At 44.4% G+C, this 22,249-nt stretch overlaps 1 protein-coding gene across 2 annotated transcripts in view; it reads right to left on the bottom strand.

Annotated features, from left to right (window-relative positions):
• parp8 (poly (ADP-ribose) polymerase family, member 8) overlaps positions 1–22,249 on the bottom strand; it is a 475,386-nt gene that overhangs the window by 257,197 nt on the left and 195,940 nt on the right. For both annotated transcript variants that reach the window (XM_068032748.1, XM_068032749.1), the window contains one exon: positions 11,013–11,090. In XM_068032748.1, coding sequence (XP_067888849.1) covers positions 11,013–11,090 — 78 coding nt within the window. The remainder of the gene's footprint in view (positions 1–11,012; positions 11,091–22,249) is intronic.

Genomic DNA, 22,249 nt, shown 5'->3' with positions numbered 1-22,249 from the left:
AGCCATAGGTATTAAGGGATATGAGGCAACGGTGGGTATATGGTGTTTGGTCAGAGATCAGTCATAATCTCATTGAATGGCAGACCAAGCCCGAGGGGCTAAATAGCATCCTCCTGTTCCCATGTTGGCACAATGGATAGCACCACTTTAATTGGACTAAAGATGGTGTATAAAGTCACTTATGCCATCTGCCTGCTGATTTTCATAAATAAATCAAGTCCTTCTGCACCTCATCAGCTGTAGCATCACTTTCAACTGCTTTCCCTTTTATGGTCACTGTTATAAATGCCAAACTTTGTAACATGATTATGTTTTAAACATTTGTGATTTTTAAAAGTTTAAGATGGAGTCTGGAAGCTCAGATGACTTCACATCCACTCTGCGAAAGGAAAAGACAGAAGTTTTTGTTATCAGGACACCAGAGAACAAAGATCAAAGACTTTATTTTGATAAAAAACAGAGACTGCAGGGTAACACCTGAAGAACAATGGGTTTCGCTGTCCCAGACTTTTGGGTCGTAAAACATGGGGTCAGTGATTCTGAAGATGCAAATGTATCAAACAACTGTTTACACCTGGGAACAATGGGAGGCCCAGGTGGCTCTGTGAAACCAGACTTCTGGACTTTACATAGTGGAACAGGACAATAAGCTATTAATGTGTATTTCCAGAAAAATTTAACAGATTTTCTGAAGGCAGACAGGCTGTAAGAGAAGCAACCTCAAGGCAGGCTGGAAAAAGGGAATCCAGCAGTTTCAGCCTCAAGAGAGAGGGGACACTTGCTCTTGGAAGCCAGATACAGTGGAAGGCTGTGATGACATGAACCTGTTTTGAAAGTTGAAGCTCGCAGAGAAGTAGAAGACCAGCAGGATCACCAGGAATCACTTTATTCATAGACATCCAGGTTGGAAGTACTCGGAGAAGTAAGCAAAGAGGACATTGATTTTTGAAAAGGTCTGGGAGATCCAACCCATTGAACTAGGGGACTTTAAACTACAAAAAATGTTGCCATCAAAAAGGACTCTGTGATGTATACGTGTGGTGCACATTTTTAAAATATTTTAATAAGTAAAGAAGATACTTTTTTTGTAATTTGGGTATCAGCTTCTTACAAAGTATTATGTAGTTTTTTAAAATTTTAATTGTTATGATAAAAGTCTTAAAACGTGAATTCTTGTTGTGTAATTCTTTAAATTGGTGTGGGGGTTCATAACTCGTATTTTTCACATTAACATTCTCACTGAGGTCGTAACAGTGACTTTCCAATTAATAATATTGCATGTGTTTTCATGATCCCGGTTATTTCCTGATAAAGAAAATACAACAAATGTCCATGCTCTGACACCTGTGGGTCTCCACTTCATACTGTTCACACAATACACCTCTCACAAGTGCTCTTTAGTCAATGTTGTATCCAAAATTCAACCCTAGACTCCACTGGCTTTCAAAGCCTTCCACATGTCAAAAGCCAACGGACAGCCAACTAAACAATACTGTAGATAATTCTCATTCTATTTGACCTGCAAAGTCCTCAAGGAAGTTAAGATGAGTGTTAGGCATGATCTTTCCCTTCAATAACTATATTTAAAAGCCAGGGCTTCAAAATGGCTCTAGCCTATTTACCCCAAAATGTGCTGGCTGCTGCTGCACTCCCCTGGTTGGTTCAAAAGTTAAAATTGCCCCCTTCCATTTTTCTCAGCAGTGTCCCCCAAGTAATACTTTTGCTTCCAAATTCCTCTCCCATTCTTTTACAGTTTCCTTTTTAAAAACATTTATTTTGGTCCTGACCCTTAACTGTCTGTGTTGATTTCCAGATTATTTCAAATTGAAATAAAAACAGAAGTTGCTGGAAATACTCAGCAGGTCTGGCAGCATCTGTGGAGAGAAAAAACAGAGTTAATGTTTCAGGTCTGTGATCATGAAACGTCATCGACCTGAAACATTGGGCTGAATTTTAAGAGCCCGCTGCCATTGGCGAAAGAAATGGCACACCGTAGAGCCGCCACGATCTCCCGCACAGCAGCTCATTTAAATAGCCGGGTCGGTCCACCCCTCCCAATCACGCAGAGCAGAGAGTGTGGGCTGTCCGACGCCGGAAATGGCGTCAGCTGCCTGTGCGCATGTGAAGACGCCCTTTTTCAAGAGCAACCAGCCCTGTCAGTCAATTTGAATTTTTAAAGAAGTATCACCCCCAATATTTACCAAATAAAATTGTAACGCCCTTTTCTCACCCCCAATAACATTTATGTTAAGTATTTGCCCTTTTGCCCCCAAAAATACATACCTTTGAAATGTGACCTTTGCTGGATCCCCCCCCGCCCCCCATCACTCCCTTGGCCAGACTGTACAAAGTTATATATTCATTTTATTCATTTACATATGTAGATGCAGGTCCCGTCACCGAGTAGCGAGGGGGCCACCACGGAGCCTCGTTGCCGCAGAGAGGATTGGGCTCGACCTTCCTGGTGTTGGGTTCCGTGGCAGGCTCCTGCCTGAACAATCTTCCAGCCACACCAGGCCCCCCACCTGCTCCACCCCCCCCACCACCATGGAGCCCGATATCGAGAGCTTGGTAAAATCCAGCCCATTAACTCGGCTCTCCACAGATGCTGCCTGACCTACTGAGTATTTCCAGCATTTTCTGTTTTTATTTCAGATTTCCAGCATCTGCAGTATTTTGCTTTTGTATTAGTTATTTCAAATTGAATCATGTTGTAGGTACTAGCTCATAGAGGTTCCATTGTTTCCAAAGAACAAGGTCAATGTGTGAGTTAACCCTAACCTTTAACATATTGGACCATAATACAAATGTCTAATGCACAATAGTTGTGATTCTGATACCCTGGGGATTTACAACAGGTCATAATTGATAACCCTAATTCACGCATGCTCGTCAATGTATTTCACTTAACTTTGTGTTTTCCCCGGGACACCAATTCAACTTCTTGGGCTGGACTCTGTGGTCAGCAGCAAAGCAACACTATTTGCTGCTGACCTCAAATAAAGCTGCCCACACAAATATAACTATCTCTGAGGCATGGTTTTCCCCTTTCCTAATGGCAGTTTAAATCTGCTGCCAAGTCAAGGGGATCTCCAGGCATCTGCAGCAGCGCTGTCAGCAAGGAGGGTAAACTGACAACTCACATTGAAGTATTCTCTCAGAGAACAAAACAGGAATTTAAATGTATTTTATCTTTCACTTTCAATTTAAATTTTCAGTTAGTGAAATAAATGATTATGATTGGATTTAGATCGAAGCTAAAATATAAGCAAACCTTAAAAATTATTTAAAACAGGGAATTTTTTTTCGTAGTAGAAATTCAAGTGTTTTCAGTGAGACTTACAGAATGAGAGTGGAAGTTTTCATCAATTCATAGATTTTTCATTGATAACACTCTCAGGACGCCTCAAACTCACCCTCCGAATAAGCGTAGAATCACTGATAGTAACTTCTGGATTTTCACATTATTTAGCACTATGTGTGGATTAATGCCAGTGAATGCTGACAGTTTCACCATCATTACTAGCACAATATCTGGGCGCTTTTGCATCCAAATTATGCTTTACATATCAACCAACCCTGCCTCCTCTCCTGTCACTCTACTTCCAAAACATTCTGTACCACCTAATACTGAAGTCACCTCCATCGTCTGGAACTAGCCATGTTTCCATAATCCCTGCAAATTCAATTTATACACTGCAATCTCTAAGCATCTTATTGCATAGTAACACCAGCTGCCAGGTTTGAGCAGGGCTGTTTAATTTGGTAACGGTCACAGACAAAACTCTTAGGGACTGGTTCGTATTCTTCTCTCATGAGGCACAGGACATGCATCAGCACTTGAATGGATTGAAGAGATGTATTAATGTCATACTTAACGCTCAACAGAACCTGAATAGTGCAATGTAATCGGCCTGAATAATTTTCACACAATGACTGTGAAGGTTTGGGTGCATACCGTTGTCATTGTAGTTGTAGAAATATTCACAGCTTAACGTCAAAATCAGAACTAGCACGTTTCATCACTGTGCCGGGTGTTAAAGCACCATCGCCATAATGCAGCTTAATATCTCAATTATGTTGGTAAAATTGCACTGAATATTAACCAGAAATGTAAACATATTCTTACTCCACCAGTGCAATTTATTGTTATGTCAGATTATGACCACCAGCTAAATGCTTTAAAGCCAAATATGTGTTTTTCAAAAACTAAGTTTTTACGTATCACTGCAGTGTCACTGAATGATAATTTTGGAGCTTCATCATATTTGGGATTGTACTGTGCAGCATGGTATTCAGCCATTTAGAACAGAAGATTTCAGCTTTGGACATCACTGCTCAGTTAGGGCAGCCAATTGATCACAGCATCCTTGGGCTAGGGAGGAGAAAATCAGTCAGTGTTCCCATTCCTGATCACTCTTAGTGACTTCTTGCTGGAAAGTGCATGTGTGTGGGGGCTGGATTTTTAGGCCCTGATCGGGCTGAACATGGAGGTGAGCAGGCACAGAAATTCACACCACTGGATGGCATGCCAGCTCCATCCTGCCCCAGGCCATTTTGCCGGTGGTGGGATGAGAGATGGCAGGGCTACCCACCCACAAGCAGCGGGTAGCCACTTAATGATAGGTGGAGGCCAATTAAGGCCTATCGTCAGAGACTGACTGGAATTTTCCAGTGGGCCTCCTGGTCTCCCAAGGCATCGGGGACTAGGCTAGTTGCCAAGAGGCAGCTTCCCGGTGACAGATCATGGTGCGGGCACAGGGCAGTGCTCCAAACAGGCGTTGAGGCCCTTCATATCACCCTGGCTTTAGCTGCAGTCGTAGGTCACCCTGTGGAGTGGTTTTAAAGTTTAAAAAGTTGGAGAGAGGGTGTCTCCATCTTGAGGCTCCCTCTCTCTTACTTACCTAAAAATGCAGCCTGATGATTTTTCAGTGCTGAAGGGCCTCCTATTGAACTTCCAGCTTTGCAAACCCACCTGCCATCCTTAATTGGGCAGCGAATCCACCCTCTGGTCACTAATTGGCAATTTGGGGAAATTTGCTGCCAGGTAACTGGTTTCTGATCCCCATTTGAACCTGATGTCAGTGTCCCGAAGCCCACTGGGAAAATTTTGCCCTATGTTTCAGGTGATGACCTGACTGCAGTGCTGCCGGTCATAGTGGAATATTCTGCCCAGGCTCACATGAAGAATACTGAAATAGCAGCTGGCTGCCAGGGTCTGAGGATCAGTGCCCATCAAGGGTCAATAGCTTAAGGAGAGGAAAGGAGATAGTAAAGAAACTAAAATCTCCTACTTCCTCTTTTGGCACCATTGGAGTAATTTTATAAAATTGCACACACAGTGGGAAACTTTGGTCAACAGGATACAATTTCCTAAAAACCATCACTCCAGTGTCAAGACAGAGTACTCTTAGTTCAAGAACGTCCTGGGCTAGATGCCGAGTAACGATCCTTTTGTTCTGTTCCAATAACATAGCTTTCATTCAATAACAATCCTTAGCTCCTCTTATAAAATTGCCAATTTAGTGCCGATTAGCTCAAAATTATAGGCATCTCATGCTGTGGGCCAATGCTCACTGGGAAGTGTCAGAACCCATTTCATCTAGGACCCTTATACCCAGCAGAGAGACTTTCATTTAGTCAGTCTAAGCTGGATTTAAGTGCAGATCTCAGAGGCGAAATATCCTTCTGCTGTGCTTCCAAATCGCTACAGCAAAATGTTTTAAATAAGGAAGAAATACACTCTGGAATTGTTGCTCAGATCACTGTGAGCCATTGAGCCTTTTAGTTGGCCATCTGTTTCCCTTCCCCAGCTGATAGCTGTTGTTAACTATTAACAACTAGCTGTAGTTTCATGCAAGTAAATATCAGCCTTGATTGATCTGCGATTACATAATTTATCATTTTTAATTAATTCTTTGCCAGACTATTACTTACATGCAAACTTAACTTTCAGTTCACTGTCACTTATCTCAGCTCCATTCTGTCTCCATTGCTTGCCAATTCACACCAGCTCCCAGTTTACTCTCTCACCCACCAACTGCCAGACAATTCTTCACATGTGCAGACACAAGAGGTTTTTACATTACCGAAGTATCATTGATGGCAGATGCTGCTCTCAACAGCATTCTCCAACGCAAAACCTCTGCAGGCCTGACATCAAAGACCTACATTGTTGACCCAGGGGTTTAACTTATCTCCACTTCTTACTGGTAAATTATTCCAGGAGCAGTAGCACCAAAGAGCATAAGCAATGGACAATGACACACGGAGGTCATGCGCATCCACATGAAGTGCAAGTATTTAATATAAAACACAACGTTCACACACAGTAACCATTGTTTCTGAAGGTGTGCCAGACGCACGGATAAGAAATCAACAGTTTTATTTTCTTTATTTTCACCCTTTATTTTATACTGTCTCGCTGTGTTCTTCCTACCAAAATCAATCACTTCACACTTCTCCACATTGAATATCATCTGTCACTTTATTGGCAAGTCATGTTGCAGCTGTACAGAACCTTAGTTAGGCCACACTTAGAATATTGCGTGCAATTCTGGTCGCCACACTACCAGAAGGACGTGGAGGCTTTGGAGAGGGTACAGAGGAGGTTTACCAGGATGTTGCCTGGTCTGGAGGGCATTAGCTATGAGGAGAGGTTGGAAAAACTCGGATTGTTTTCACTGGAACGATGAAAGTGGAGGGGCGACATGATAGAGATTTACAAAGTTATGAGTGGCATGGACAGAGTGGATAGTCAGAAGCTTTTTCCCAGGGTGGAAGAGTCAGTTACTAGGGGACATAGGTTTAAGGTGCGAGGGGCAAAGTTTAGAGGGGATGTGCGAGGCAAGTTTTTTACACAGAGGGTGGTGAGTGCCTGGAACTTGCTGCCAGGAGAGGTGGTGGAAGCAGATACGATAACGACGTTTAAGAGACATCTTGACAAATATATGAATGGGAAGGGAATAGAGGGATATGGGCCCCGGAATTGCAGAAGGTGTTAGTTTAGGCAGGCATCAAGATCGGTGCAGGCTTGGAGGGCCGAATGGCCTGTTCCTGTGCTGTACTGTCCTTTGTTCTTTGTTCTTTTTACTTACACCCATTCTACCAATCTGTCTATGTCCTTCTGAAGTTCTGCACTATCCCCCTCACAGTTCATAATGTTTCCAAGTTTTGTATCATCCTCAAATTTTGAAATTGTGCCCTGTACACCAAGGTCTAGCTCATTAATATATGTCAGGAAGAGCAAGATTCCTAACACCCACTATAAACTTCTTCCAGTCCAAAAAACATCCATTAACCACTACTCTCTGTTTCCTGTCTTTAAGCCAATTTTGTATCCATGTTGCTACTATTCCTTTTATTCCATGAGCTGTCACTTTGCTCACAAGTCTGTTGCATGACACTTTATCAAATGCTTTTTGGAAGTCAGCATATACCACATCAACAGCATTACCCTCTGTTACCTCATCAAAAAACGGCATCAAGTTAGTTAAACACAATTTGCCGTGCACAAATCTGTGCTGGCTTTCCCTAATTAACCTGAATTTGCGCAAGCGATTATTAATTTTGTTCCAAATTATCATTTCTAGAAGCTTCCCCAGCACCGAGGTTAAACTGATTGGCTTGTAGTTGCTGGGCTTATTCTTACACCCTTATTTTTTGACAAGGGCGTAACATTTGCAACTTTTCAGTCCACTGGCACCACCTCTGAATCTAAGGAAGACTGAAAAATTATGGCCAGTGGCTTCACAATTTCCACTCTCACTTCCCTCAGCATCCTTGGATGCATCTCGTCTGGTCCTGGTGCTTTATCAACTTTAAGTACAGCTAGCCCATCTAATACCTTCTCCTTACCAATTTTAAACCCTTCAAGTGTCTGAATTACCTCCTTTTTCACCATGACCTGCACAGCATCTTCTTCCTTGGTAAAGGCAGATGCAAAGTATTCATTTAGTACGTCAATCATGTCCCCTGCTTCCATGAATAAATCCCCTTTTGGTCCCTAATCGGCCCCACTCCTCCTTTCACCACCCTTTAACTATTTATATGCCCATAGAAGACTTTTGAATTCCCTTTTATATCAGCTGCCAGTCTCTTTTCATAATCTCTCTTTGCTTTTCTTATCTGCCTTTTCTCTTCCCCTCTGAACCTTCCATATTCCACCTGGTTCTCGGTTGTGTCAGCCACCTGAAATCTGTCATAAGCACACTTTTTCTTTTCCATCTTAATCTTTAACCCTTTCATCATCCAAGGAGCACTGGATTTGTTTGCCCTACCTTTCCCCCTTTGTGAGAATATACCTTGACTGTGCCCAAACTATCTCTTCTTTAAAGGCAGCCCATTATTCAGTTACTATTTCAGTTGCCAACCTTTGATTCCAATTTATCTGAGTCAGTTCCATTCTTATCCCATTGAAGTTGTTTTTGGCCCAGTTCATCGTTCTTACTCTGGATTGTTCCTTGTCCTTTTATATAGCTAACCTAAAACTTATGATACAATGATCACTGTCCCCTAAATGTTCTCCTACTAACACTTGATCCTCTTGGCCCACCTCATTCCCAAGAACCAAGTCTAGCAGTGCCTCCTTTCAATTGGACTAGAAATATACTGCTATAAAAAATTCTCCTGAACACACTCTCGGAACTTTTGCCCCTCACTGCCCTTTACACTACTACTATCCCAGTCTATATTAGGATAATTAAAGACCCCATTATAACAACTCTATAATTCTTATCCTTCTCTGTAATTTCCATGTAAATTTATTCCTCTGCATCTTTCCCACTGGTTACTGGCCTATAGATTACACCGTACAATGTAATTCCAACTTTTTTTTTGTTCCTCAGCTCCAGCCAAATAGATTCTGTCCTTGACCCCTCTGGGACATCCTCTCCCTCCAGCACTGCAATGTTCTCCTTAATCAAAACTGCCAGCCCTCCCCTTTTTTTCCTTTCTTATCTTTCCTGAACACCTTGTATCCAGGTCCTGTCCTTCTTTGAGCCAGGTCTCCGTTATCACCACAACATCATACTTCCATGTAGCTATCTGTGCCTGCAGCTCACCAACTGTATTTACCACACTCCGCGCATTCATATACATGCATAGTCACAATAATTTAGACTTTATTACTTTCCCTCTTACTCTGTTTGCATAAGGAAATATCCCTGAAACTCATTTCTTAGTATCTTAGTGGCATCATTATATTGATGACCCCTCGTCGCTGACAGTCCAACTGGAGGAAATAGTGGCCCCCAATTTTAAGAGTGGTGGACTGGCACGATGTGTTGGTGGTTCAAAGCAGATGGCCCAGTTGGCAGTTATGAACAAAATGATGCCCAATTGATTTTAATTTAAGGGCCACATTTAAATAATTAAGAATGGTGTCCGAGGGAATGAAGTCAAGACCAGTGGGTGGGAGTGGGAACTGTGCCGGGAGCTGGTCGTCGCCAGAGATCTAATGGACTGGGTCCCAGCATAAGGGGTAAGTGCTGCGGTATGGGGAGGGGAGGGGTGGATTCAAATACGGATGCCAGTGTGGGGAGGAAGAGGGAGGGCCAGGGCAAGAGACGTCATCAGGCTGTGACGTTTGCACTTATATTAGGCCCTTGCTTACCTGCAGCAGCAGCCTTGCCTGACCTCGGAGTTGGTGAAGAAAAGATGGTGCCAAGCAGGAGCATCATTGAAATAAACAAATCAAGGTCCTGTGGTGGGCCTAGGTCTCTGATGCAAGTCAGAGGTCCCACAAGGCAAAGCGTGCACTATGGATTATTGGCTCATTAAACTCCAGCAGTCAGGAGGAAGAGACGAAAAGGTAAATCTAAAATAAATGTTGTGGGGGCAGGAGCAGCAAAAATACTCCTCCAGGCCCAGCATGAATATTGTAGACCATTGTCATCCAGGGCTGGCCCCCTGTGTGAACGGTCTTTCTCCCCTGGATCTGTTTTCCTGCTGATTGGGTCAGCTTCTGAGCTGGCCAATATCATTCTGGCCTGGATGTACTGAGCTGCAGTGGAATGCCCCTTCAAGGAGTCAGTGATGAGGGGTCATCAATATTACAATTTCAATCAATCAATATTTATTTATTTAACACAAAAAGAAATTTAAATTCTTAATTTATAAATGAGCATTTTAATTTCACAGCACTTCATTTTAAAAGTGATAATTTTACCATTACATCATTGCACAAGGTGGCTGATTATTTCCATATTTTTTGTGTAACATCTCATAAATCATCATCTCAACATTTTACTCAACACATTAATATTTTAGTATTTGATCAAGTCAGATTTGGTAAACCATCATTTAAATGTTTCAGTTATTCTTAATTCTAGATCACATCTTTCATTATCAAATCACTTTAGAACATTTTGAATTAATCACCGGGTTTGAGATTACAAGACAATGTGGGAGCGTCACAGATGAAGCAAACTTCATTTTAGCTTCAGACACAATACAGTGCAGTGGAAGACAAGAAGTTCAACAGGACATCAGCTGCACAATTGACTATGTCCTCAGGCTCACCACGGGCAGGGCCACAGGAGATCAATTGGTAAAGTTAATTTTCTGGAATCATTCACCATTACCTCCCTAGTGTTAAAAAAGTTCAAACAGACAGTGAATGGCCCTTTCCAGAACACCTCGTGCATGTTGTTGCTTTAAGTTGACGCATTTGAATATAAAGTCCACAAAACAGGGGAGATGGAAATAACCAACAAAATATGTAAAGCATGCTTCTGTCAATTACTGGTTGGAGTTCACTTTCAGGCATCAGTCTTTGATCTTAATCACAATATAACTGTAAGATGCTAAGCTATTTTGTTTTTCATTTTCTTTTCTTATACATAAAACCATCTTTAAGAAATTGCCAGCTCCAATTCATGGACTAGCCAGTATCCACATCAGATTAAATGAAAGGATGTCCCCATTTATTTAGTGTGCATGCCACTGTACTTGTTTTGTTACCCCCTGGAAATCCCAGCTGGTGACCGACAAACCATAGGAAATCTGCTCACCTGACCCACATAATAAAATTCTTCCGAATCATTGTCGCCTTCTGAATCCTCTTCTATTGTGCAGTTGTGTCTGGACTCCTATATACAAAATGAACCAACAATACAGTCAAAGCAATCCTTAATTTGGAAGAATATTTTGCTTTTTATCAAAATGTTCCATACAAACCAAACAGCAAAATAAAAGTGAATTGCATGGATATCTATGTTCTGGTGCCAGGGAGCCTGAGATGAAACCATAGCAATGACACTCTCAGTTGACAGTCAAAAGATTATTACTCTGTACACAGGAGCTTTACTGTTATAACCAATCCACCTCACAGTAGAACAACATTTTATTAGGAAGTGGAAAACAGCAGAAGGTTGGGAGATAGCAGAGGAACTAGATGCAATTTGCTGCAGCTACAAAGACACTTGTGGCACACACAGCTCTGCCTGGAAGAGAACATCACAAAGCTCAGGTAGATTGGGAAACTACATTAAAAGATATGATGGTAGACAAGCAATTGATTAATACATAATTTGCAACAAACATGCATTCTTTTAAGGCTCAAAAACCCCATAGAAAAAGTGGTCCAACCATGGATAACAAGAGGAGTTAAAGATAGTGTTAAATCAGGGATCTCTGACATAATACCTGCAGGCCAGAATCCAGCCTGCCAAAGGCTCCCACCTGACTCGCCAAGGATGCGCAATCACTGCTGGAAATCGGCCATTGGCTTCTTCCTGCCCGCCTACACTTTCTGTGACTGACAATGGCTGCTGCTCCATTATTGACATGGCAGAGACACCTCACTGCGCAGATACTCTTTTACCAAAATGGCAGCTATGCTCTTCAGTACCTGATGCTCTGGCTCCTTTAGTAAGATAGCATCGCCCAGGTTGCCTGCCCAAACTCCATTACCATTGCAGCCTTCCCGGCCTTAAGCTTGAGCACTGGCTCTGCCTGTTTACCGACCCGGCCTGGGCCTTGAGCCCCAGGCTCTTCCTCTCCGCCGCTGTCAGCAAGGAGGAGCCGCTGAGGAGGCAGCAGGGCCCAGGCTCAGGCCCTGGGAGCAGGGTGCTGGGGTAACTGGGCCCCGGGTGTTGGGTGGGGAGGGGTGCACAGGGAGGAGGGGGGTCAAAGAGGGAGGGGGGAGAGACACACACACACAGAAACAGAGAGAGAGAAACACAGGACTGGATTTTGTGCTGGAGGTGAGGATCCCACCTCCATGAGCTGCCGGCCATTCAGAGGGCCAGCAGTTCAGCAGTATCAGCAGCTCCACTGGAAGCAGTGACCACCGCTGCTGGTACTGCAGAGGCCTCGGATCCAGGTCCAGCGGTGGAACTCCAGACCATAGGTAGGTGAGATGGGGTCGCTGGGGCCAGTCCGAAAGGCCCTGGTGGGGGGGTGGGCATGGGGGTGGTCTTGCAGTCCAGGGGGAGGGGGGTCTCGAGTGGTAAACTGATTCCCGATGGAGTTCCTCCATGGGTCACAAATGCCCACAGAAGAGGGACCCTCAACAAAGTCGCAGGGAGGGCGCCTCATGTTATGAGGCGACCTCCCCATATGGCAGAAGCAACCCCTGCCACTGGTAAGATCCCAGCTGAAGCAGGAAGAGGCTTTTAATTGGCCGTTAATAGGTCACTTAAGGGCCTCAATTTGCCTCTGGGCAGGAAGGCCGACATCGGCCTATCCCACCCCTGGGAGGATCGCTTGGCGACAGGGAGGTGATGCCACCCATCGCAATACTCTGTGCTATCTGCCTCCAACCCCACTTCAAGGGGCCACCCAAAATCAAGTGCACCGGGACAGACAGGGACAAAGACCCATGAAGACAGAGACCAGAATTTTACATTAGGCGGAAGGCCCCACCCACCAACCAAAAGGTCGGTGGCAAGCCCGCCTCCACCGGGCCTGGGGAGCCAAGTAGAGATTTTTTCCACCCCAGGCCTTTAATTGGCCTCGAGTGGAATCCCTCGCTGAGGCAGGACGTGCCGCCTAATGGAGCTGTCAGCCAGTGGGCCGGCAACTTCAGTCCCAGCAGCGCCACCAGGATCCGTGGCCACTGCTGGGACTACACCCAGCTAATGGCAGCAAGAGGGACACAGCCCCGGAAAGAAGATAGGTTTTTGCGGCCTCGCCGGGGACAATCGGCCAAACCCTGGCGAGGAAAGGAGGGGGGTCGACTGAAGGGGGAAGGTGGGGTCTTGTGCAATGGGGCCAGTTGGGGTATTGGGGTGGCCCTCCATGGGGCACAGGGTGCCGATTAGGAGGGCCCGCCCTAGCCTTCAAGAGGGCTGCCATGTTTTACCTGGCGGCATTCTGGGGGCCTTTGCCACCCAGCCGCCACTGGTAAAATATCAGCAGAGGCGGGAGAAGGCTCTTAAGTGGCAGTTAATTGGCTACTTAAGGGCCTTGATCAGCCTGGGGTGGGCAGGCCTTTTCTCAGTGCCACCACCCTGCGTGAAATTGCAGCCGGGGCGGGAAGGCATCAGGAACAGCACCCCCCGCCTCCACTCAATTTTACGGCCCTTCCAACACCAGCCCGCTCCTGTGGGGACTATTAAATTCCAGCCAGAGAGAGAGAGAAAGAGACAGAGAGACAGAGAGACACACACACACAGACAAAAAGAGAATCACAGAGGGAGACAGACACAGAAACAGAGGCAGAGAGTGAGAGAGAGCACGATAGAAACAGACAGAGAGAGAGGACACGAGACAGAGAGAGGGAAAGAGACAGAGATCACTCCTGACAGATGGACATCTATCCGGAATACTTCAGATTGCTACATCAATCATGTGGGCAGACGTTGTCTACTTCTGCAAGCAAAAACAATGCCAGGTATCTCACTTAATCAGTGGTCAACAGAGTGACAATAAAGTAAGTCAATAAATTAGTCTTCTCATTTAAAGCTTGTTCACAGAAATGCACATTTTTTGTTGTTTTGATTAACAGTAAAATAAATTTCGAATAGATTTGTCTTTCCAAAATTGGCTCACTGGCCCCCTATGTAGGACAAAAATTATAATGTGGCCCCTCACGTGAAAAGGTTGGGCACCCCTGTATTAGATCAAAGGAAAAGGCTTATAATGTTGCCAAAAAGAATAGTAAGCCTGAGGATTGGGAGGATATTAGAATTCAGCAAAGGAAGACCAAGAAATTGATAAGGAAAGAGAAAAGAGAATATGAGAGTAGACTATCAAGAGACAGAAAAACAGATGGTTAATGTTTCTATAGGTATGTAAACAGAAAGAGATTAGTGAAAGTGAGCATGGGCCATTAGAGGAGAAATTATAATGCAGAATAAGGAAATGGCAGAATCATTAAACAGATACTTTATATCAGTCTTCATGTTAGAAGACACATAAAATATTCTGGAAATAATGTGGAACCAAGATTCTAGTGAGAATGAGTAACTTAAAGAAATCAGTATAAGTAAAGAAGTAGGACTGAAGCCATTAATGGGTCTAAGTGGTGACGTATCCCCTGGGCCTGTTTTAGTGCAGCGTGTCTTGGCTGCTGTTTTCTGCAGAGGGGGGGGTGGGGGTGGGGGTGGTGGCAAATGAACTGCCCAGTATGTTTTTGTCTGTAACAGAGCTCCGATCCAAAAATTCCTTATTTTTTTCAGTTAACCAGTATACATATATGTATGTGTGTGTGCGTATAAGTGTGTGCGTGTGCGAAGGGGCTAAGGTAAAAAGAGGACTTTTAAAATTTAATGTTGGGACTTCAAATATTTTAATCTGGGTGTTTATATTTTACTTCATTACTAGTTATGACTTGTTTTACAATAAACTGATAATTTTGTTGTTCAGTAAAGAAACCTGGTTAGTTTGTTCTATTCTGGGAAAAATACAGTTTTTTGATTATGTATTAGTAAGTTGCCAGAAGTACTGGCAACACCTATGCAGTCATATTCAGCTGGCCTCAAGACACCGGAAACATCAGAGGAATGTATGATGGCATTAAGAGAGCTCTTGGGCCAACCATCAAGAAGATCGCCCCCTCAAATCTAAATCAGGGGACATAATCACTGACCAACGCAAACAAATGGACCGCTGGGTTGAGCACTACCTAGAACTGTACTCCAGGGAGAATGTTGTCACTGAGACTGCCCTCAATGCAAGCCCAGCCTCTACCAGTCATGGATGAGCTGGACATACAGCCAACCAAATCGGAACTCAGTGATGCCATTGATTCTCTAGCCAGCGGAAAAGCCCCTGGGAAGGACAGCATTACCCCTGAAATAATCAAGAGTGCCAAGCCTACTATACTCTCAGCACTACATGAACTGCTATGCCTTTGCTGGGATGAGGGAGCAGTACCTCAGGACATGCGCGATGCCAATATCATCACCCTCTATAAAAACAAAGGTGACCAAGGTGACTGCAACAACTACCGTGGAATCTCCCTGCTCAGCATAGTGGGGAAAGTCTTTGCTCGAGTCGCTCTAAACAGGCTCCAGAAGCTGGCCGAACGCGTCCACCCTGAGGCACAGTGTGGCTTTCGTGCAGAGAGATCGACCGTTGACATGCTCTTCTCCCTTCATCAGATACAGGAGAAATGCCGCGAACAGATGCCCCTCTACATTGCTTTCATTGATCTCACCAAAGCCTTTCACCTCGTCAGCAGACGTGGTCTCTTCAGACTACTAGAAAAGATTGGATGCCCACCAAAGCTACTAAGTATCATCACCTCATTCCATGACAATATGAAAGGTACAATTCAACATGGTGGCTCCTCATCAGACCCCTTTTCCTATCCTGAGTGGCGTGAAACAGGGCTGTGTTCTCGCACCCACACTTTTTGGGATTTTCTTCTCCCTGCTGCTTTCACATGCGTTCAAGTCCTCGGAAGAAGGAATTTTCCTCCACACAAGATCAGGGGGCAGGTTGTTCAACCTTGCCTGTCTAAGAGCGAAGTCCAAAGTACGGAAAGTCTTCATCAGGGAACTCCTCTTTGCTGACGATGCTGCTTTAACATCTCACACTGAAGAGTGCCTGCAGAGTCTCATCGACAGGTTTGCGGCTGCCTGCAATGAATTTGGCCTAACCATCAGCCTCAAGAAAATGAACATCATGGGGCAGGACGTCAGAAATGCTCCATTCATCAATATTGGCGACCACGCTCTGGAAGTGGTTCAACTATCACCAGTAACCTGTCTCTAGATGCAGAAATCAACAAGCGCATGGGAAAGGCTTCCACTGCTATGTCCAGACTGGCCAAGAGAGTGTGGGAAAATGGCGCACTGACACGGAACACAAAAGTCCGAGTGAATCAAGCCTGTGTCCTCAGTACCTTGCTCTACGGCAGCGAGGCCTGGACAACATATGTCAGCCAAGAGCGACGTCTCAATTCATTCCATCTTCGCTGCCTCCAGAGAATACTTGGCATCAGGTGGCAGGACCGCATCTCCAACACAGAAGTCCTCGAGGCGGCCAACATCCCCAGCTTATACACACTACTGAGTCAGCGGCGCTTGAGATGGCTTGGCCATGTGAGCCACATGGAAGATGGCAGGATCCCCAAAGACACATTGTACAGCGAGCTCGCCACTGGTATCAGACCCATCGGCCGTCCATGTCTCCGCTTTAAAGACGTCTGCAAACGCGACATGAAAGCCACCGGGATCCCCCAGAATAGTTCTCTTCAGGCAGAATTAAGAATTATTTTTAGCAGGTTTTCTTCAAATACAGGAAACAAGATGAATCGACACAGTGGACTTCACAATGTCTTTTATGGAGTTTCTGGGAAGCGAGCTCCAATGTGTCCTTTTTTGACACTTCAGCAGCAGACTTGACTTTATCTCCTTCCAAAAGGTAAAACACACGCACACACTGACACACAATCAGAAAGCTTGTCAGTTTTCTGCCCTTCCAGATGCTCTTCTGCTACTGGGCTTGTCTGACCAAAGGAGTGCTTGTCGTTTCTCTGCCCTGCTATCAGGGTTTCTGATCCAAGCCTAACCTGAGCCATGTGACAACCAGCAGCATTGTTGCTAATTTGGCTCCCTCAGTGTCCTCTTGATGGCTCTCTTTTTTTAAAAAAAAACCTGATCCAGCATTTATTCAGCTTAACCATAAGATTCCTTAAAAAAATATTCTTAACAGGAAAATCACCTTCATAACTGGTATAATAAATAATTAGCATTTCAGGAATTGCACTTTCAATTTAGGGTATTGGAGTAATACTTTTTCTCTTACAGTTATGATTGATAACCAGCACAAGCAAAAATCAGCTTACCTTTCCCCCCACAGGTGAACAGTCATTCTGAATGTGCAGCGTTAACTTCAGCCAATCTCAGCTGGCTGTGACTCTGGGAGCAACAATGGACCATACGGCCTCTGGAGCTTGTTCTGCCATTCAATAAGATTGTGGCTGATTTTCTACCCAACTGCACTTTCCCATCCTATCCACAAATATGTCCAAAAATCTATTGATCTCACATTTCAATATAATCAATGACTGAGCATCCAAAACTCTCTGGGATAAAGCCTGGCTCGGGTATAAAATTAAAACCCAACCCGACAACAGCCAACCTCGGCCTGAGTCCTTTAATTTTTTTAAATGCCTGACCTGGCCTGAAAATAACAAACATATCATTGAAACAGAAAAGAAATGTTATATTAACACGAAAACAATACGAAACAAAGCAAAACCGTCCAGCCCGACCTGCTACAAACCAAGCCCGAATGCTGGATGCAGAATACAGACCCGACCGACCCCGACACGTAGTGGGGTTCGGGTCAGGTCGCCAGGTTTTACTCTCGGGTAGAAAATTCCAAAGATTCACAACCCTTTGAGTGAAGAAATTTCTTCTCATCTCAGTCCTAAGTGGCTGACGCTTTATCTTGATCCCTAGTTCTAGACTCCTGAGTTAGGGGAAACAACCTCTCTATCTACCCTATCAAACCCTCTCCGGAGATTACACCTCATTCTTCTAAAATCCAGAGAATATAGGTCCATGCTACTCCATCTGTCCTCATAGGACATTCCCCTCATCCCAGGAATGTTGTGGGTTCAAGGCCCATTCCAGTGACGAGCACAAAGTCTCGGTGAATGCTCCCAATGGAGGGAATGCCATATTGTCTTTCAGATGAGATTAGACTGAGACCCTATGTTTCCTCTTGGGTATGATAGCATAGTAATAATATTACTGCACTGGTAAGCCAGAGTCCTGGATTAATGTTTTTGAGACATGAGTTTAGATCCCAGCACAGCAGCTGGGGGAATTTAAAAATCAACTAATTAATAAATCTGGAATAAAATGCTAGTCTCATTAATGATAATCATAAAACTACCAGATTCTCGTAAAAACCCATCTGCTTCTCTTGAGGGGAGAAAATCTGACATTCTTACCTGGTCTGGCCTACATACCCACAGCAATGTGGTTGAGTCTTAACTGCCCTCTAAAATGGCCTAGTAAGCCACTCAGTAAGGGCAATTAGGGATGGGCAATAAATTTTGGTCTTTCCAGCAACACTATTGTCCGGATGAAACTGACGAGAACAGCTGCCGATACTTTAATCTCCGATCCTGCTGTCTTCACAGTCCAGAGTGTCTGCAGCCACGGCATGCGGTAAGTCCATTGAGGTGAAGAAGGAGCTGCGGGACCCGAGAGAAGTCCTGTGAAAAGGTGCCCCGAACACCCAAAACATCCACGAACGGCCCCCTCGGCCGCAACTTCAAAGCGCCCGCGGGAGATGGCTCGGAGAGCATCTGCAGCGCACTGTCGGCAATGCTGCATGCCTTTATTTAAACCACTGCAAAAAAAAAACCCTTAGCAAATGTAATCACCTCTAAGTCTGCCAAATGATGCTTCACCTCCCGAAGGACGTGGATGAGCTTTCCGGACGTCGATGGTGGGCACTGAGGAAATGGCTTATTACCTGCACCAGATTCCAGGTTTTTAAAAGAGGTAGCTGCAGAGAAAGGCATTGGTTTTTATCCCTCCAGAATTCTTTAGATTCTAGAACAATTCCCAAGAATTAGAAGGTAGCAAACATAATCCCGTTATTTAAGAAAGGAGACAGAGAGAAAACAGGGAACTATAGGCTAGTTAGCCTAACATCAGTAGTGGACAAAATACTAGAATCCATTATTAGTAACAGAACACTTAATAAGATGGATAAGGGGGAAACCAATGGATGGATTTTCAAAAAGCATTCGATAAGCTGCTAGACAAGAGGTTATTACACAAAATTAGGACTCATAATTGGGGGGGGGGTAATATATTAGCATGCATTGAGGATTGGTTAATGGACAAAAAAACAGAGGAGTAAATGGGACATTTGCAGGTTGGCAGGCTGTAACTAACAGGGTACCGTAAGGATCAGTGCCTGGGCCTCAGCTATTTACAATCTATATTAATGGCTTCGATGAGGAAACTGAGTGCAATTTAACCAATCTTCGCTGACGACACAAAATTAGGTGGGAAAGTAAGCAGTGAGGAGGATGCAATGATGCTGCAGAGGGACAGTGGGCAAGAACATGGCAGATGGAATACAATGTAGCAAAGTGTTAAGTTATCCGCTTTGGTAGGAAAAATAAAAAAATAGAATATTTTTGAATGGTGGGAGACTGGGAAATGTTTAGATTCAGAGGGATCTGGGTGTCCTTGTACATGAATCACAGAAGGTTAACTTGCAGGTACAGCATGCAATTAGGAAGGCAAACTGAATATTAGCTATTGTTACAAAGAGGATTAGAGTATAGTAGTAAATAAGTCTGACTATAATTATACAGGGTATTAGTGAGGCTACATCTGGAGTACTGTGTATGGTTTTGGTCTTCTTACCTAAGGAAGGACCTGCCCTAGAAAGAGTGCAACAAAGGTTCACTAGACTGGTTCCTGGGATAAAGGGATTATGCTATGAGGACAAATTCAGTAGACTAGGCCTATATTCTCTGAAGTTTAGAAGAATGAGAGGTGATCTAATTGGAACATATAAAATTCTTAAGGGGCTTGATAGCTTAGATACTGAGAAAATGTTTTCCCCTAGCTGGGGAAATCCAGAGCACGGAGTCACAGTCTCACCAGAATAAGGGGTCTGCCCTTTAGGACTGAGATGAGGAGAAGTTTCTTCACTCAAAGGGTGATGAATCTTTGGAATTCTCTACCTCAGAAAGCTGTGGATGCTCAGTCGTTGAGTATATTCAACACAGAAGTCAAGAGATTTTTGGTTACGAAGGGAATTAAGGGACATGGGGAATATACGGGAAGGTCAAGTTAACATAGAAAATCAGCCACGATCTTGTGGAATAGCCAGCAGGTTTGAGCGGCCAAATTTCTACTGCCCCTATTTTATATGCTGTTATGTTCTTACGTAAAGCAAGACAAGTATCAAAAGGAAGCAAAATCGAGGTCAAATGTCAGCAATAATAAAACACAGTTAACATGATAGGACTCTCAGAAGCTACGTTTGGAGTGGTGTTAAATACACTGGTTCAGTCCTTATTTGCACCTTTTAATAAATTAATGAAAACAGTGCAACACTCTCTACAGGGGATCTGGAACCTTTGTGAATAGTACGGGTAATGGCGTGTCTTCTTAACCAATCAGATTGTAGAATCCTTACTGAGATACGCAGGAGATAACTTTAGCCCACAAAAATGAATGGATTTGGATTGGGTGGGGGGGGGCTAAAAAGTTAGCAATCTGAAACAGGATCACAGCTCATTTTGAACCTTCCCACTTCTTGTTTTAACAGAGGCAGGATGAATAGTGGGTGAGCACTCGCAGGACCTAGATCAGGCACTGAAATCTTTTAAGGAGGTTATGCGCAATTAATTTAACAGTATTCTATTCGTAACCACAGTCAACCAGGTTTCCCAGGCACTGGGAAATGCAGCAGGTAAAAAAAAAAGAGAAATACTTGCATCTACGTAGCACCTTACACACCCTCAGGATGTCCTAAAGTGCTTTACAGTCAATGAAGTACTTGTGAAGTGTAGTCACTGTTGTAAGGTAGGTAATGCAGCAGCCAATTTGTGCACAGCAAACTCCCACAAACAGTGATGTGATAATGACCAGATAATTTTTTTTAGTGGTGTTGAATGAGGGATAAAATATTGGCCAGGAGATAACTCCCCTACTGCTCTTTGAATAGTGTCAAGGGATCTTTTACATCCATCTGAGACAGCAGACAGGACCTCGGTCATCAGAAAAATGGTACTCCCTCAGTACTGTACTGAAATGTCAGCCTAGATGTTTGTGCTCAAGTCTCTGGAGTGGGACCAGAATCCACAACCCTCTAACTCAGAGTGCTATCAACTGAGCCACAGTTGATACTGGGCAGGATCCATAAGGTAATTGCCTTTACAGCATTGCTTGTGGACCAGGAGGGGCAGGAACATTTCATCCAGGCCTAACAAGTCAACATGTAAACCCTCCACCGCCCCCAGTGATCAGACCACCTCCCACTCTCGTACCCGACCACAATGTGGATTCCGTCCATCAAAAGGCACTGTGGACATGATCTTCACAGCAAAACAACTCCAAGAAAAATGAAGGGAGCAGCAGTAACCTTTACACATGGCCTTCTTTGACCTCACAAAGGCCTTCGACTTATCAACCGAGAGGGATTATGGAGCATCCTCCTTGAATTTGACTGCCCGGAGAAATTCGTCACCATCCTCCGCCTGCTGCACGACGACATGCAAGCTGTATTCCTTACCAACGGATCTGCCACTGACCCAATCCGAGTGCAAACTGAGGTCAAGCAAGGCTGCGTCATGGCAAAAACACCCTTTTCCAACTTCCTTGCCGCAACACTCCACCTCATCTCCATGAAGCTCCCTGTCGGAGTAGATCTACTGTACAGGACGAGCGGGAAACTATTTAACCTACGTCGCGTCCAGTCCAGAACCAAGGTCACGCTAACCTCTGACATCGAGCTGCAGTACACGGACGACGCTTGCGTATGCGCACATTCAAACCCTCAGCGATGCATTCACGGAGGCGTATGAAAGAATGGGTCTTAAGCTAAACATCCGGAAGACAAAGGTCCTCTACCAGCCTGCTCCCACAGCGCAACACTGCCCCCTGACTATCAAGATCCACGGCAAACCACTGGACAATGTGAATCACTTCTTATACCTTGGGAGCCTCCTCTCAGCAAAGGCAGACATTGACGATGAAACTCAGCATCGCCTCTAGTGTACCAGCGCAGCCTTCGGTCGTCTAAGGAAAATAGTGTTTGATGACAAATACCTCATACTTGGCTCCAAACTCATGGTCTGCAGGGCCGCAGT

Source organism: Heterodontus francisci, chromosome 1 (assembly GCF_036365525.1).
Source record: "Heterodontus francisci isolate sHetFra1 chromosome 1, sHetFra1.hap1, whole genome shotgun sequence".
NCBI lineage: Eukaryota > Metazoa > Chordata > Chondrichthyes > Heterodontiformes > Heterodontidae > Heterodontus > Heterodontus francisci.
The sequence above is the reverse complement of the archived record's forward strand: the minus strand, read 5'-3'. Positions and strand labels throughout refer to the sequence as shown.